The sequence below is a fragment of the Rhodnius prolixus genome, unplaced genomic scaffold (assembly GCF_049639745.1).
Source record: "Rhodnius prolixus isolate KJV_2025 unplaced genomic scaffold, Rpr scaffold_7, whole genome shotgun sequence".
NCBI classification, from domain to species: Eukaryota; Metazoa; Arthropoda; class Insecta; order Hemiptera; family Reduviidae; genus Rhodnius; species Rhodnius prolixus.
This window is the reverse complement of record NW_027411582.1, coordinates 4539673-4558510: the sequence shown is the minus strand read 5'-3', so window position 1 is coordinate 4558510 and position 18838 is coordinate 4539673. Positions and strand designations below refer to the sequence as shown.

Below are 18838 nucleotides of genomic sequence, written 5' to 3'. Positions count from 1 at the left end.
GCTTTGTTCTAGAAAGGATTGTGAAGTCTTCCTGTGATAATGGTAAGACAAAATTAATATTGTAGTAAAACTTAAATTTTCGATATCGAGCTGGGTGAAGTTTTTAGTAAGCAGTAAGTGATATTGTCATCCCATAAAACTTTGACAGCAGGGCATTTAACTACGAAGTCAACTTTGCTATGAGCCAATCTATTATCACCTTCAATGTATTTTGATATTGGCATAAAGTAATTGCAGAAGATTGAAGCCTTACTGTTGATTGATGGATACAATGGATTGCATGGCTGAGGAACAACGTTAGATTTGTAGACAACCTTTACACCCCATCTTCAACTTCTTATAAATTGTTAGTTTTTATTGATTTACTTATGGAAATTTTAGTTACGATACTTGTGAAATATCGATACATCTTATGGAGATTTATTAAAAATTTGTCTCGCTTGTTGAACCAATATTATTGTTCCATAATTATTAAAATGCTTTCATAAGATTGGTTGGTTTTGTTATACATATGTTAGCTTGTGAAAAGAGTGGAATTTATAAATATATTATTTTGGTATTTGCTCTATTTAAATCAGAGAATAAATCAGAAATTCAAGTCCTTATATTTAAATTAAAGAAATTGGACAACCTAATTAGAAATTCTATACATTCTGTTCTTACTTGAACATTAGAAATGGAATAAAAAGACGTATTAAGATCATGCCAATGCTATCTAGCGGCAATAGCTTAAACTAGGAAGATGTAATTACATAGGAACTAGTTCCAGTGATTACCGCTAGGTAGCATGAACATGTACTTTGACGCTTAAAATAAACATTTAATAACCTTCAAACAACTGTCCGGTAAGACAGTGGGGTAAAAAGGTTATATTCGGTTTTGTCCAAACATCCTCAATATCATGTAGCAAAAGTAATAATTTACATTATTTATTAAATGTTCTTCACCTACGTTGATAAACATTTTATATCGTCAGTATTTTAAAAAAAAAGTTTTCCTCTAAAAAAATTTCCATGTAAAATTCACTTTTTACCTCATAATTTAATGTTGTTTTATTAATGATTGATAGTATTAAGTTGATGCTGCTGTAACTAAGTCAGTGAGAACTTTACATACCTTAGTAAACTGATTGTATTATCTATTTGCATTAAGCGATAACTTGCTAGGAAATTAAAAAACTTGTTTTCGCATCATTTCTGCGTTAAGGACTTCTTGCAGGTAAGCAACATTTTTTGTGTTTACTTTTATTTTTAATTACGAGTTGATGTGATTAGAAGTGTTTATGAAATTGACATGTTTCCAAGACAGTTGATAGTAGATGCATTTTAAGTGTAAGGAAGTAATTTTAGAGAGTTGATTTTAGTCTTCATTATTTGTTTCATAAAATTGTTTCAGTGGTCATAAGTAGGTAGATTTATTTCGTAACACGTTAACAATTTATGGTCGTCTTTATTACTGTAAAAGTAAATTTCTAATTACGATTATGTATTTGGGAATAATGAACTTCCACGTAAATATTCACATTTCTCCATTTAAAGAGGAGAGTAATCTCCATGAAATTTAAATTAATAATGTAAAGTTTAATAACGTCCTAGAATTATGGACCTCGGATGTTGCAAGGTTCGCAGCGGTAGTTTTAAATTCTAACTTATTGAAAATTGAATTTTTTCTAAATATTTGTAAATTACAATGAAAACAATTGTATAAATAATAGTTTATATTATTTTATAGTTTATTTTTGTTCTCAGCGTTCTTTCGACGTCCTAATGGTAATTCTGAACTAGTTTAATTCAAACAAATGGCTGGGTTACTGACATTTTATCCAGTGTAACATATTTTAACTCCTACAGCAACAGTAAGTACATCTTTTCAGCTGATAGTTCAGTTAAGATATTATGTCGTATTATCTAGAGATAGATAATTAAGTTTACAGTAATAGTTTAGATACCTAGTAAGTGTTATGATCTGCCTAAATTCAAACTATGCAGAAGGTACATGAACTTACATTTATGTACGTTTTTTTGCAACAATTAAGTCAAATATCTCTAATAGGCAGATTAAGCTTGTTGTCTTCTGCCATTATAACCCATGTTTAATGAGTTACTGAATGAGAAATGGTTTTATTGTTTGAAAAAGACTTACTTTTCAAGGAGAAATTATTTCAATTCTTGATCAAGTTTAATTCGTTTATTCGTTGAGGCATTATTGCTACAATATAAACTATAGTAACAATAATTTTACAATATTGAACATTGTTATTAACTTAGGATTGCATAGGCATAAATAATTCAGTTAATTTTAATGTAATTTTTATTATTGTTAATAATGATATCTTCGTTCGTCTTTCTTTAGGACCATTCTTTAAATCCAGCATCCACAACAGTTGAGGTGTTTCGCAACCCATTTCATCATTCCAGGGAAATCAAACCAAACTATCTTATTGGGCTATTTTTCAGGTAAGCTGTGAATTTTGTAGCATCTTTGCATTTGCTCTATTTAAATCAGAGAATAAATCAGAAATTCAAGTCCTTATATTTAAATTAAAGAAATTGGACAACCTAATTAGAAATACTATACATTCTGTTCTTACTTGAATATTAGATATGGAAAAAAAATAGACGTATTAAGATCATGCCAATGCTATCTAGCGGCTATAGCTTAAACTAGAAAGATGTAATTAAATAGGAACTAGTTCCAGTGATTACCGCTAGGTAGCATGGGCATGTACTTTGACAGTATTAAAATAAACATTAAATAACCTCCTAACCAAACAACTGTCCGGTAAGACAGTGGGGTGAAAAGGTTTTGTCCAAATATCCTCTTTATCATCTAGCAACAGTAATAATTTGCTTTATTTATTAAATGTTCTTCACCAACGTTCATAAACATTTTATATCGTCAGATAATATATTTCATTTTCTTTGAAAGAAAGGATTAGGTTCTTTAAAAAATGATTTTAACGTTCATTTCACATTTATTTAATTTTTATGAATAAATAATCAGATATTATACTTTTTATTTCTAGGTTCTTAATTCAAGCTAAACTCAGTAAAAACTAATTATTTTATGTAGATAAATATTGTTGATTTTCAGATTAAAAACCTCTGATACTGGAGTACTGCCTGCAAAACTGCTTATCAATAGAAGCTCAAGTGAAATAGAGGTAAATCATCTATCCTAGGAAATTTTTGTGAAGAAACAATTAATAAAACAAGTATTGTATACTTAGTATATGTAATATGCACGTTTTCACAATGTAATGTTAGAATTTTTACTTCTAATTGCATGTTCTTTGTTTTTAATAAAATGTTTAATTTGTTTGCTGTATAGAAAAAAAATTATAATTTAAAAAAGAATCTCATTTATTCTCCTTTTCATCTCAAAATTTATTGTTAAAAAGCGTTTAATTAAAAGAAAAAAAGAATAAAAAGGAAAACCTGAAAAAAGGTTAGAAATAGCTGCGAGAGTGGAAGGAATAAAAAAGAAAACCTTTGGGAAAAGTGGAAATAATCTCTTACTTAATTTCAGTGTAATGCTGCTGTTTCTGCATTTGATGGTTAATATGAAAGGCAATCCTAGATTGTGTATGTTGGATCGTTTTGTTTTGAAAATCAAGAAGAAAAAACTATTGGATAAAGTAAAAGATTAAAAAGGAAAAATTAGTTTTAAAAATGGCCACTAGGTTGCAGCACTTACTGGACTTGTCAACTATATAAACACATTTTAGTTCACATATTTGCCACCAGGTAGCACTAAAACTATATACTACAGTCAAGATTTCTCTTCAGTACGACTTGTGTGTTGGAGGGGAGTAGATCGCTCTGTCGCTCGTCACCATAAACATATCTAATTTAGTCTCACATCATCAAATATGAAAGAGGTAAGAAGACATACGTCTGTCTAGTCAAAAATAAGAATTATAATAACAAATATTCCAATCAAATACGAAAAAAGTATGATATGATGTGATAACATATGTCAGCCTCGTCTAAAAATCAATAACATCAACCTAAGAAGAAAATGCTTCTGTAAGAATTATTTAAAAAGAACCTTCGAAACATCAAATATGAAAAATAATTCTTGCATATTATACGTCTGTCTCAGCCAAAAATTAGAATTTTTCTTAGAATTTGAATGATTTTTCTTAAAATATAAATGCCCCACCCTCCCACCCAGCAAAAATCACTTACCTATATAGTCTGGCAGTACTATTGCACACTCGACAAGCAAGAAACATTTGATGCATTTTTCTCAGCATAAAGCAATTTATTTTACCTTACTTCTGGTATCAGCAATTAACACATTCATAATGCCATCTATCTGTATTAGATTTTATAATTAAAAAAAGCTTGAGCTACATAATAATTAATGAAAACAATGGAGTTATTAACAAATGAACTGCAGTTTTGTACTGTCACTCCTAGGTAGCAGAACAATCACTATTTTAACCATTAGATATCTCTTTCTAGACTTTGGAAGCCTTTTTTAACTGTTTTTTTTTTTTATGTTTTCTTTTTTCGTGTTTTTTTACATTATTTTTAATTTCTTTTTATTTAAGAGATTAAAAGGAAAATAAATACAATATTATTAATTATTTTTTTATTATTTAAAAATAATTCATAAACTTTTTTACAATGAGTTTAATAAAATCTTTACAGAGTTTGGGAAAACTTCTATCGACTGGTGACTCACGAGACTTATATAGGACCTCTCTTCACTCACATTTAACCAATTAAGTTAAATAATTGTGAATGAAAGAAGTCGTCAATATGATTAAATGTGAGTGAAACAAGTCCTATATAATTCTAGTGGAGTTGTGTCTGAAACCTCACTTTCAGTTTGCCTTATTCATTTTTTTTTTTTATGTTGAGAATTTATCAAAAATAATTTTAATAAGTATAATTTCATCTAATAGAAATTTTAATTTAATTGGGTGCATATTGCACACATACACGACCTCAACAGAATTTTTAATTTCAATTTACCAATCTTTCTTAAATTTTTTCAGTATAATCTTTAATTCCAAAAATAATATCTTAGATGCAATTTCCCGAGCTTAAGAAATGATTAAACATTAATTTGGCTAATGGAAACAATGCAATAAAATTAATAATGAATAATTAATAGTGTAGTTTTTGCGTAAGTTGTTTTAAAGAACAAAATTATCTAAAAAAAAAAAAAATGCATTTTATCAATATAGCTGCAAATAAAGTGTACATAAATACAGAAGCAAGGTGAGAACAATATAAATAAAAGAAATATGATACAAACTGTTGGAGAAAGAAGATTCATTCAATACTGTTTCCAGCAAAATATAAGTTCATCACCAAATTATCGATTATTTGAAACCAGATATTGAAAGAGTACGTCATATCAGAAGTAAGTTACCTCCCTAGTTGGAAGGTTTAGATTATATAAAGGTTAAGTGTTTGTTGTGATAAACAGTAATCAAAATGTCCAAAGCGAACATAAATATACCGGACAAAATTTATAAATACGAAACTTTTCTTAATGATGTGCTGAAAGAAGAATTGAAAAAAATACAAATAAAATTGGACAGCTTGTTTACAGATATTGCAGAACTACTCCAGTTGAAACAGACAATTGAAGTGTTGCAGTCTTCAATTGAAGATGAAGCCAGTTTAAAATCTACAATTGACATTGGTTGCGGTTTTTTAATGAAAGCAAAGATAAATTCTACCAAGACCATATATATTAATGTAGGCTGTGGTTATTTTGTAGAATATAGTTTAAGTGAAGCATTGCGTGTTATTAAGAAAAGGTCTGAACATTTAGAAAAACAAATCAACATTTACAAGCAACAAAGTGCTTCCACCAAAGCACATATTAAAATAGTACTGCTTGGATTAATGGAACTTCAAAAGGTATAAATTTTATTTATTGTTATGAAAAGTATATTAAAGAATCCAGTTTTTTAACATTTATTTTATTTCAGGTGTAAGGTTTTAAAATTGTAGGACATCTGGTTTAACATCATATATTTTCTTGTGTTGGCATTATTTTGTCTTCTTCAAATAACATACTCAACAGAGGAAATCTTGTGATTTCACCCAGTTCCAAACGTTGAGGACCGTTCAATCTTAACAATGTGGGAACTTTTAACAGACGGAACGTTCTATCTGCGCAAAGCTGTGTTCCTGGGCCCCACCTGTTCACAACAAGGGCAATTTATGTTTGTTATTTGGACCTTACTACTTATTGCGATGTAAGTTTACATTAGAGTAGAAAACAAAAAATCAAGTTTGCCTTAATTTTATAATTATTTTCATACGTAAATTACTTATGCTACAACTAAATTATACGGAACTTTATGAAGTTGAATTACTTAAAACTGGACTCAATCTAAAATTAAGGATACTTAAGAACTTGCTTACATTTCTGGTGACAAATAGCAGCAAATGTAATTTATCGTTCTACTTTCAGGGATGAAAGACAGATAATCGTCAATCACACTTTCAACTGTAAAATAGACCAGATAAATTGGTATTAAGAAATTATATTATTTGGAAATAATTCCACAAAAAGAATAAATTATTGAAACTGTCCGGCAGGATGGTTGTATAAGGGTTGATTGTCAATTGATAAACACATATCTTGTATTAGTACAGTTATTGTAGTTATATACAATAAATATATAACATAGAATTTCCAAATAATGTGTATACCTGTACCTATCCGATTTTTCATCAACAGAAGACAAGAGAAAAAAAAATCTAAATTGTGTAAGTGAACCGAGATTGAAAAAACAAAAGAATATAATACTGAAGATCACAAAGATTTTCCAAGGTAGCTCTTGTAGTGAAATTCAAGGGTTGCTACATAAATGTATTACCAAAGGAATAAAAGTACGAACGTTATTTAAAGATTTTTGTTTCTCGGATAGTTTGTTTAAAGGCGTCTTAAGATAATAAGAGAGTGTATATGTGTTGAGTAAAGTTTATGGAAGTTACTTTGAACATTAATCGATTGAGGCACAGACAGATCAAAATTCAGTACTAATATTCCAATAAATGCATTGTTACTATTTTGATTGCTATGCTTACCATCATTAGTTCCATAATTCATCAGATTAATAAGTTTCTGTACTGCAGTTGGTTCAGGCTGATTTTTCTCAGCCTTTTCATTGAACAAAATATAAATTGGTGCAGTCTCAGACTTCATATTGGTCAATGTTGACTTTAAATCTTTCACCGAAGTAACAGTAATTTTTTTAATGGTCATTTCTATTTATTTGTGTTAAGACAAGTAACATGGAAGATACATTTACTTAGTGGTCATATATTTCCTCTGTTGGAATTCGACTGAAGAAAAAGGAAACATTACAGTAATAGTCACATTCTATCTGCCAAATATTCTGAAAATTGGAAACTATTGGAAGATTTTGATAAGTTATTCGAAAATAAATTTAACAGTATATTGTGAATACTATTTATAAACAAATAACATGTTGCGTTGGTAACCAAATGTAAGATTAAGGTAAATTCAGCTGTTTTTTTTTATTTTCCTGATCAATTTTATTTAAAAAAAAACAGTGAAAGCAGGTATGCCCCTGGAAAGTATCTAGATTTGATACTTTTCAAATATAACAAGCGACAAGCCTACTAACTCCATAACTTTCTTGCTGATGATACTCTTATTCGTATTTTCCACGAGGATCCTGTCATTGCAACTCGAATCCTACAATAGCTCCTTGAAATTTCTTGACTAATGTTTAAAAGAAATGAAGAGTTAAAATTAATACTAGCAAATATGAACATATCACCTTCAACTTTCCTAGAACTATTTGACCTCCACTACTTTTAAAAGACTTGCAACTCTTAAACTAGAAGGACCGACACTAAGATTAAAAACAAATTTATCCCAGGACTAGAAGCTCGCCATTCCTTTCTGTTAATCTAGACAACAAAGTATTTGTGAATATAAAAAACAAGACACTGAATCATTCAAACCAGTGTATACAAGAAGAATCTAGAATAAGTTTTTAAAGAAAAACAATTCTTCAGATATGCCAGTTTTCAGATAGTCATATCACATATAAACTTCATTCTTTATTAAAACGAAGAGAGATTATTGCCAGTTTCAATCACATTTTTTCGCCAACCTAGGAACTAGATAATCTTTTTTAAAATTATTTATCTAGGAACTTTTTTTAGGATCTAGTTTATATTTATGAAATGGTAAAAAAATGACCAAATTACGTGATTTAAAAATGGAAATTTCCTATTTATTTACCTTCAATCAATCCTTATAAAGAATTTTCTTTCGAATGTGATTCTTCAACTGTAGACTTGAAATGGGATGGATCCAGAGGTTCGAAACGTCTTTGTAACACTACATCAAAGAAATTTTAATTTATCATCTCCCACATCATCATTCTGGTAGCTCTTTTGACATTCCTCATTCTTTTCGTTTTATTTAATTCTTTCATTGCTCAAATGTGGCACTTTATAACAATGCTTTTAACATTACAATTCCTAAGAAGCCTACCAAAAAAACAAAAAAAATATTTAAAAATTCTGACGTCAGCACCAAACATAGTAATTACACACAAAACGTGTTACATCGACATCAATTTTCTAAATTAATATATCGATATAATTATAATTCTCCAAAACTTAGTAGAATTTGATGAAAGGATATGATGAAAAATGGTACAACTTACATTGTTTACGGTAATTTACACAATCATTACTTTATTTACAATCAAAATTATTATATATAGTATATTTTAAGCGTAAAAATGATCCTCTACAATTTATTTACAATTATGATCATCACCATAAATAAAATAAACAACCTGGATAGAAAGACCTGTTTGTAATCGCGAGTTATGATGGGACCAGTGCAGTGATCTCTTTTTGGTATAAACTCAGCCAAAATTCCATGAAGGTTTTGCTAATATTCTACAAAATTGGCAACCAAACAGATCTCTAGGAAACAAAATCTAAATAACAAATAAAAACCACTTCTTCTTTATAAAGTACTTTTAGTTCTCATTGAAATTATACACTTCGAATAATCGTAAATTATACTGAAAAGGTGCTCTTACTAACAGTGCGTAGAAAAATTAATTAAATATGAATTGTAGATATATTTTTATGAAATTTAAGTAAAAGTATAGTGAAAAACGTAGTAGCAATTTAGGATAAAAATGTTTTATCATAAAATGCGAAAAAATGTTTTTGTTAATGTATTACAGATCTAAATATATAAAATAATTACACCAACTTTAAAGAAGATCGGTTTTCGAGAACATTTCAAAAAAATGCTTCAGTAGCGTGGAACTCCCAGATGATAGATTTTTACCAAATCCGTAATGAAACTGTTCTCTGATGAAAACTAGCGAAATGTTAAATTTAGACGTTCTCCTATTTTATGCTTGATTTGTTACGCAAGAATCATACACGTGAAATTACACGCGCTCAATTAATACAGAAACAGAAAGTAAAAAAAAATAGTCAACAAATGAACAACATGTAAATTATAGGACTAGAAAAAAAAAGGATGATATTTTTCTTCTTTTAGGACTTGGCAACTCTTTATAAGAATTGTAGATGACATGATGTCTTTTTTGGTAACCACACTGGATAATCTATCGCTTCGTTCTTCGTCTTCGTAAGAGGGTGTGGTATGTCGTTGCATGATGTTATTGCTTTTACTATGTTCTCGACATTAAGGAAAACACCAAGAAGGTAATTTAAAGTGTCTGCAATACTGGTCCTCATCACGATAAACATTAAACGACAACAAATTAAATTATCTAATAAACAACTTTCGGTTTACACAAGGGATCATAAAAATTACACTGAACCACAACCAGCAAATAGTATTAACAACACTTCAAATCCTCGCTTTTTTTGTTTCTAATTAACCTAAAATAACTCTGAACACACATTTTCCTTATTCACGATTATAAATAACAGCATTTCTCAGCACATTCAACAAAAAAAAAACAACGAAACAAAGTCGTGTCTTAAATTTTGATATTTACAATTATTATGAAACAATTAAAATTGATTTTTCTAAAAGGGATCGATCGGGCGTTGAAAATAATCGATAAAGGTTCTAACTAATTTTATCACAGTGGGGTAAACTTTTCTCTCTCTTTCGGAGAATAGCTATATTAAAATAAATAAATAAATAATTAATTAAATTAGAATAATTCGTTTCTTTTTCAAGAAATTAATCATTATAATATGTTCACTTATCCGGTAGTGGCCTCTTTGGCCATGTCTGCACCATCAATATGTTAACCCGTCCTTCAATATCTTTACGCAATTCTTCCTTTGTTGGTTCAATATTGGTGGCTATCCATTCATCTGCCGTACTCTTGTCATATACAGACGACATTGCTTCTCTGATTTCATTTTCTAAATTTATTAATTTAGCTTCTAGTACTAATAAATTATTTGTGGCAGCTTCAACCTATAACAGAATACATGCATATATTTTCAATTTGGCCAGAATTCTTCCACTTGGATAAATGGAGCACAATCTTATTGGAGTAAGCGTTACTAAAAATCATGACCAAGCTAGAAGAGAGAAAAAGTTGAAGAAAGTTTTGGGGTTTGAATGGGGGTTGACTGAAACCTCTATAAAAGGAAGTTATTTATAAATAAAAAAAAAAATTAATATGTTAGATAAGGAAGGCCTTAGGCTCAACACAACCTCGCCAAGAGGTTGATCCTTAATCGAATTCTGCCGGAAAAATGTTTAAAATAAAACTATTTATGGATAAGAAGCGTCACGTACAGTAAAAAATCGCAACATAAGAGGTATTTTAGAGAAAATCTCGAAACACTTGAGAAGATCTATTCCGCAAAGCTGGCTGATTTTGTCATGATGAAGCTTATTGGCCTTCAGGACCAGTAATGGTATTTAAAAACCAGATATTAAAATTGAACTCCACGATTTTTCATTGATGTTGATCACTTATGTTGATAACACACTCTGTTGGAACCAAATCAAAATATAAACTTTCATTTTTCCGCAATTTTTCGACTGTGAGATATTTTATTAAAATGCACATACATAAAAACATAGAAATTACTTCTAAATATCTTCAAAGGGGACGTTTTTGGTGAGAAATCATTTTAGAAAATATGGCATCATCGCCATCATCATCTGAATAATTTCTTTATCTAGGAACAGTATCTGATAAGGAATAAAAGTTAATGTCATTCATAAAAAGATTGTTGTCTCTAAGGAAAAAATAAATGCTTTTTCTTTTTTTGACTGTTTTACCGCGGTGACTTGGGTTCGAATTTCAGTTATGACAATTAAATTTTGGATTTGTCTAAAAATAATTAAATTTCATTCTCCTGATAAGAACAATATACTGGCTCAAAGTCAACACTGTCTATATTTTATTTTTTTATAATTACGTTATTTTATTTTATATTTAATTAATTCTAATAAGTGCTCGTACATATTTTTCTTTTCAACATTGTTGGCATCGAGTTACTCTACCTGAAAAACATACTTACATAAACAGGACTGGAGAATGAATGTTTCAGATTGTATGGTGAAAACCATCCTCTATAAGATGATTTATCTTTCACACGCTGCAGCGCATAAAGAAGATGTGGCAGCTTATTGACAGCATCAAACACTTTAGATCCTGGAAATGAACAGTGTCCTTCATGGTTGTCAGTATGTGATGCTTGAACCAGATTGAAATCACATTTGCAAGCTCCTTGGGCTTCAATAGATATATCAATTAAATCTGTGAACGAAATAACCAACTAGTAAAAATTAATTGCAATAATTAAAACTTCTATTTCTAAGTTATATTTTCTAAAAATAATAAATAAAACTTACTTTGCAATTCAGTAGACAAATACAGGAGGTTAACAGCTAAAGAAGGTATACTAACTGGCAACAGTTCACACAATACAGAGAAATGGTCAAATCTTTGCCAACCCGTCGTAATCACACCACGAAAAGTGATTTTATCCGAATATTTTGCAACCAACTTCATCCATGATTTGTGATTTTCATAATAGAAATCTAAAAATTAAAAAAATTTTACTTTACTATAACAATTTTTTGAACAAGATCTGTTCCAAATGTCTAGCGGGAATGTATTGTTGTTCTGGCGTTCCAGCCAATTTTTGACTATCTCCAGGGGTTGTCAGAATGCTGAAACAAGTGTTAACAACAATATTATTTTGAAATGGAAATACTTTACAAAATGTAAAGACTCTGATACCCTCCAGAACGCTATCAGAAAATTACTTCGTCAATTACGACAAGATTATCACTTTTTCTTAATGGATTAGCTTGTATACAATACAAATTTTGCGTGAGTTGTAAAAATTAGTTATTACTGAATGGTAATCTTTTTAGAGTTTGCCAAAGATCTTAGCTTTAATTGAAAGAGTAAATTTAACAAAAACTCTCGACATATTCTTGATGTCCTTTGTATACACAATGTTCTCTATATCTTCTAAGGATCTAGAACTATACAAGAAGTAACTAGTCTTGTTTTTTATGGAACAATAGTGTTCAAAGTTGAGTAAATTTTTAGTTAGGATTGAATTTTTTTTTGCACGAAATAGCAAAAGTCAAATTAAAATACTATTTTATAAATTTTCTTTAAACAATAAAATTAAATAAATTACATTATTTTTGTTGTTATACTTACTTATTTGATTAGTAACAGCATCCGGATTTCTAGCTCCTTTGAAAGAACTAGCAATCCAAATCGCAGGAAACACAACTGAATAAGTGCTCCACATTTGTGGTGATAATTCCATTTCAACATCTGCAGTGTACTTCCACACTACTGGTTCAATCAGCTTTCCCAGTCTCCATTCGTCAAGTTCAGACACCGTCAACGTGCGCAAATTATCATCCCAAATCAATGGTGTAACTCCGGGGTAACGTTCCTTCACATATCTTTAGAATAAATAAATAAATTATTAAATATAGATAATTTTAAAACTGTAAAACTTAAGTGTAGGGAAAAAAAAATATCCAAAAACACTACTAATAAACATTAATTTGGGTACACTAAATACTAAAATATTTTTTACAGGTTAACTGCCTATAACAATGAACTGGAAGTTGCTCTTCTCCTCGTCACTGTTCCGGAAAAGGAAACTCCTATTCCGCTAAAGCATTTTTTTCGACGCATCTAAATTTTGATGTCAATAAATTTTTTAAGAACTAAAATCCTTTTTTTCTATGTAAAAATTGGAATAATCAGCAGAGGTGCTGAGAATGTTGTGCTGGAGACAATTTTTTTAAGCATCACGACCCAACAAATGGACCAAATTTGTTATAACTCCCTCCAAATAAATAAATTAATGGTAGTTAAAGTAGATCTAAAAAATTCTCTTTTGTACCAAGTCCACGTTATGCAATATTTTCGTAATGTGTACAAAAAAAAAAAAAGTATAACTGAAAAGAAAAGCAAAATACCTACACAATTCAAACTTAAAAGGAGTAAAAAATTAAAAGAAAATAATAATAATGTAAATAAACAACTTATAAATGACAGAATTAAATAATGATGATTTAAAAGACTTCTTAATCGGTAGAAACTCCCAAGAAAGTAAGCCGGAGCAAAAACAACGGTGCCAAAGAATAAAATTAATAAATTCAAGTAAACTTTTGTGTTATTTCTATTACAGAAAACATCTACCGATTCAGATGGGCAGTTGTTTTTAATCAAGAAAAACCTTTTGAACGCTAAAAAATTTATTACACCTCATAAAAATATCATTTTAGATTAAATAAAAACAAAATTTATGTTTCAAACCAAGAAGTGGGACACAAAATTAAATAACATAAATTAATTGGAAAATATATTCAAAATTGAATTGGCAGTAAACCTGTCGAACAAAATTAAATTAAAAAAATTATAAAATGCTAAGGGTGTTAGCAAAATATAGTAAAAAATTTAAATTAGCTTATTAGCAGGAATTTAAAGGTTTATGGAAGAAATTCAAGCTTGTGTATTGGGAACATTTAACTAGGCATGGGTTCTTCGTTTTTAAATATACTGTATACAGGAGAACATTTGGCGTTTAACTTTAGTTATTACAAACGTGCAGTTAGAAACTGGAACCTAAAGAGCTTTTATTTAAATCCATTTAACAAACGATATCTTTGGTACTAGGTGATCGATCAGAAAAGTTGTAATGTGATAAAACGAATGTGTAACAATCTTGGTCCAAAATTCGCAGCTTCTTTTTGATTGAATAAGTTTTGGGAACGAGACTCTTTCCATTCAAAATTAATTGGAACACACCATACTGTACAAAACATGATTAAGTTAATTGGAGATAAACCAGATTCTGCTAGGATGGGCCAATTTTGTGCGGTTGGAGAGCCAAAATCCTTATCCCCAAAATGGTCCTAATTTGAATTATCCGAGATCAGAGATTCCAAACCTTTATGGAGTATATTATGCAGTATTAAGATTTTTCTATTTATTATGCCCATCAAAATTGATGAGCGTACACATGTTGCTGTCATACAACTTCTAATAATAAAATAAGACAAGTGTTATATACACGATATTGTAAGGGATACACATTTCCTGGTGTATAATACACCCCACTCGACAACGCCATCCCTAGGCGTACTAGGAAGGGTATTCGCCCAAACCTGGGTAATCACATACGACTTTGTTTGGAAAATCCAGAGGAGCAAGAAGCCGGCAATCAAGGACGAATACTGCTTAGTATCAGATCTCCCACAACCGAAGTCCGAAAGGGTTTATCCTACTTCACACCAGATAATTGCACAAGAGAATCGCCAGGAAGAGAGGAGTGCAACCAGCTACGCCACTGTACAAAGATTTCATTAAGTAACGCTTCAGTTTGTATCTGCATACTAACAACCATCAAATTTTACCAAATAATGTAAGAAGTTTACACAAAACTTAAAATGGGAGTGCATGCATAACTTTTCTTGTAAGTCTAAAGTAATAAAGCTTACTAATAAACTAATAGAAATATTATTTGAAATAAATAATTTTAAACCAAAATGATTTATTAAAAATTTTAAATGATTTAGAGAATGAAAGAAAATGTCGTGCATTTGCATTTTTTTTATTATTAAGTATTTGTATTAAAGCAATTCAATTCATTTCATCAGCATTACTAGATAATGGCTTTCTTTAAAAAATAAAGAACAAAAAAAAAATGACAGCAGGATCATATCAGAGCCGGAGGTAGGGGAGAGCAAAATATAGATCCATTCACCGATATTTCAAGAAAATACTTTTACCTCGCCACTGTGGACAAGTGGTCAAGGAACAATTTATTTTTATTCCATTTTTCATTAAAAATTATCTTCTCCCTACATGAACGACATTCTCCCAATTGGAAAACTTCATCACAGCCTATATGTAAATATCGTAAACCTTCATGCGCTTGTACAATATCATCAATCATGCTGAGTAGTACACCGTGCGTCTCGTTGTTCGATGGACATATAGCCTAAAATTGGAATTTTAATACTTGAAAATGTAAAAAACAAGTGTTACAAATTTCTTTTGTCTAAGGTTTTCTTAAATACATATGTTAAATGGTGGCGCAGCCAGATATTCGTTTTCTGGAGGGAGGTTAGCTATTAAATAACAATAATTTAAAAACAATAAATTTCATTTGGAACAGTCTTTCTTAATGAAATTGTTTCTGAGAATATGTTTACAAAATATGATTAAGTAATTACTTAAAAATGTTAAGACCACTATACTGGAAAATTTTGTTGATTTTTTTAACCCTCCATAGTACGCTTTATTTTCATATTTCTGACAGGTTCGGTTTTTCATCCCTCAGCTGAGAAGGTAATCAGTTTAGTGTAAAGAAACATAAGGGAAAATCAAATTCTATACTACATCCGATGAACAATGAAAATTTAAAAACTATTTGAAATATAAAAACATCCGTGCTTATAACTGCTTTAACATATGACTATCTGAGGTTCTCGGACAGCTCTAAGACATACAAAGCGTTCGGAGGCAGGATGTAGAGCGCTATTCGAAGTATGATTCTTGGGTTCCTTCTCGGAAGACTGGTAATAAATAGTCTTCTTCTAGGTCCAACACAATCATAAAGAAGATGAATTGGTACTACCCTATTTCTTAAAGAAAATTATAAATAGCGTTTATGTCGAATTTGTCTCTTCGCAGTAAGAAAACTCGTGCCTTCAAGTTTTACCCAAGAGTACCTATCTAAACTCTTAAACCAGGACTAAGAATGACCCTACTAGAAGATGCTGAAACAAATCTCCTGAATCTCGAGGAGGTCCGACCGATCCTAAGGATTTTAATAAAAACTTAACTCCTTTTAGATAGAAGAATTATTTTAAGATACGGATGGATTCCTGTTTAAATACAATTGTAGCAGAATTAAGCAATTAAATCTTGTCCTGAAGCTGACTCTTTTACATCATATTATTGGAAAACTTTTATTTTTTAGAAATATTTGGGATTTCAATCCCTTTAAAACCTTCCCCCTGGGTGCGCCACTGTATATAGATCTTGTTAAAATACCTGAGGATATTTGAAAACTTCTCTTAGATGTTTGAACTTATCCAATTTTAATACAAATTCAAGATGTCCAAAAGTTTGTATTAATGGTATCACTTCTAGGCTGGATTCATTAGCGTATCTGAGGATCTCCTTTATGTCACCAGCTGTGTACGCGTTGTGTGCTGATACGTCTATACTATATGGAAACATATCTTCATATTCCATCAAAACACCTGTAGCGCCGAGTGTTTTTATGAATGGGAAAAATTCTTTGTAGTACGATACTTTCGGTGGAGCACCTTTAAGATCAAGATGTACAATTCTGTGACCAGAAAAGGCACTTTTCGCTTTCTCTGTTAAAAAATATATAAAAAAATATTAGCTTCAAATTTTGATGCGCATTATGGGTTTATTAACGCTGCAGTTTCAATCATCTTCACAGATCAATTAAGTGGAAGTTACATGACATTACAGTGAGAGTACATGAGTTTGGAAACGAGCAAGATGAAGGAGGCGGGGATTCATCTCCAGGATCAAATTGTTTGGGGGAAATGATCAGGTTTTCGAAGTAATTATAAGATAATATTATTGTCTCATGTTGGATTTTTGTTTTTGTTTTCCAAAGACTCCGTTGTATAATTATTTATGTAATTTAATGCATTGTAAATACAAGTAATGAATGGTTTCATGTTTTTCTAATCTTAACATAACATAAATGCTCTTAAAAAACTTAAGTATATAATCTAATATGACAGTTTTACCCCGACACTTTCACAATTTCCTACTATTCAAAAGTAGTCCGCCCACCAACTTTGATCCCTAGCTGGACTTAACTTCTAACAAAAGTAATCCAACTTCTCTTCCTATCAAATCATTTTTGTGTGAGGCACAGCAAGGGAAAGAAGCTTTAAAATATATTACTATTCATATTCTCGACCAGAATGAACATGCTTAATCAGATTACTTGTTTGCATACATCTTTATATGAATTTTGTTGTTTTTAGAACTGACTGACCTCAATTATGTTTTCTAACATCTGCATTCATTTACTTGTAATAGATTAAAGCATAGGAACAAACTTAGAGATGCGTCCTTAATGTTAAACCTTGATTTTCTTCTAAAAAAACATCAGCCTACCTTTCTCGGGTGATTCATTATAAGCAAGATTTTTCCAGTTATTTTGCATTAGAGAAGCTTCCGTCTCTTCATTAGTAGTTTCCTTTTTCTCAAAAATACAACCCGTTTCATCTTCACTCAAAGAAGCATCCAATCTTGATTTATAGAAAACCAAAAATAACAAAATAACTGATAAAAATGCTAACCCTAGTTGAGCAACTTTTTTCATTTTACAAATTTTTCTATTTTTAGCCATAACCATTGATATACAAAAATTTTAAAAAATTAGTTTAAATTGAGATCTGACCAAGTTGATATATTATCAAAGTTCACACTAACACATGTATACATAACTAACAAATATAGAATTCTTTGTTAACAGTAATAAAACCTTCCTTAAAAATCAAGTGCAGATCTATCGGCCATAACTGCGCCGATGTTATTAATTTCTGAGCTCCACAAAATTGCTTACTTCCTGGTAGAAATCTCAATTTTTTGACATTTAATAGAAAATATTTTTTTTATCTTGAACAATAGGTTAATCATGTTTCTAGGAGAAAGGGTATTCTTAAAAACATGTGAGAATAAGTTTGTTTGTTTAGGAACATCAACCTCTTGCTAGAGCACTAAATTTGATGTTTCGTTTTGGGACCAAAGAAGATGCCAGAATTAAAACAAATTCGGTAAACCAGATGTACCACTTATTGAATATTTTTGCAGTTTTTTTTTTCTCTTAAACGGCTCTCAACGACTTTCTTTAAACTTGTGGTACCAATTGTAAAGACTTGCATATACATATAAACTTTATTTGAAACATTTAGTCAGAAAAATTCTATTTAAGAACACCTTTTAGAAAAAGAGTGGTACGAGTTACTTCTATAGTGCCACTTTTGTAAATTGTCGCTGTCTTGCCTCCTGTGAAATAGATCGACAGAACAATCTTCCAAGTTTTAGTCCCCCCAGTAATCAATATTCTATTTTAATTCATGAAGATAAAAGAATAAATGTTTTACTAAAAAATGCTGCTGCAAATAAATACCAATCTTACCTTTTTAGAAAAATATTTTGAATAGGCTTAGATTCAGCCTTGTTGTGTCATAGGAATCTACTTATTTCCGTGGATCTGAGATCCACTGTACGTAAACAAATCTAGTTATTAAATTTACTGCGCACACAATTTACTTTCTTAAATTGAAGAGTAGATATATAAGT

The 18838-nt window shown here is 30.0% G+C and overlaps 2 protein-coding genes across 4 annotated transcripts; one reads left to right on the top strand and one right to left on the bottom strand.

Annotated features, from left to right (window-relative positions):
• Positions 1-5385: 5385 nt before the first annotated feature.
• Positions 5386-7409, top strand: Uxt (Uxt prefoldin-like subunit). The gene is made up of 3 exons (XM_074113586.1): positions 5386-5885; positions 5957-6226; positions 6445-7409. The coding sequence occupies exons 1-2, from the start codon at positions 5454-5456 to the stop codon at positions 5960-5962; spliced, it is 438 nt and encodes a 145-aa protein (XP_073969687.1). The 5' UTR covers positions 5386-5453; the 3' UTR covers positions 5963-6226; positions 6445-7409.
• A 1671-nt stretch (positions 7410-9080) lies between these two features.
• On the bottom strand, positions 9081-18815 carry LOC141446775 (hexosaminidase D-like). 3 transcript variants are annotated; one of them, XM_074113523.1, is made up of 8 exons: positions 18675-18815; positions 17648-17781; positions 16532-16863; positions 15262-15473; positions 12668-12921; positions 11842-12030; positions 11508-11746; positions 9081-10446 (listed from the first exon to the last, which is right to left on the bottom strand). In XM_074113523.1, the coding sequence occupies exons 2-8, from the start codon at positions 17694-17696 to the stop codon at positions 10222-10224; spliced, it is 1500 nt and encodes a 499-aa protein (XP_073969624.1). In that variant the 5' UTR covers positions 17697-17781; positions 18675-18815; the 3' UTR covers positions 9081-10221. The 3 variants fall into 3 exon arrangements, with proteins under 3 accessions (XP_073969624.1, XP_073969623.1, XP_073969621.1); XM_074113522.1 differs by lacking the exon at positions 18675-18815 and adding an exon at positions 18099-18339; XM_074113520.1 differs by lacking the exon at positions 18675-18815 and having other exon boundaries at positions 17648-18073.
• Positions 18816-18838: the final 23 nt, after the last annotated feature.

Coding starts and splice junctions, on each gene's coding strand:
- Uxt (XM_074113586.1), top strand. CDS start 5,454: ATGTCCAAAGCGAACATAAATATACCGGACAAAATTTATAAATACGAA.
- LOC141446775 (XM_074113520.1), bottom strand. CDS start 17,888: ATGGTTATGGCTAAAAATAGAAAAATTTGTAAAATGAAAAAAGTTGCT. Junction 12,922..15,261: donor CACTTGTCCACAGTGGCGAG/GTAAAAGTATTT, acceptor TTTATTCTAAAG/ATATGTGAAGGAACGTTACC. Junction 10,447..11,507: donor CATTCTCCAGTCCTGTTTAT/GTAAGTATGTTT, acceptor ATTCTGTTATAG/GTTGAAGCTGCCACAAATAA.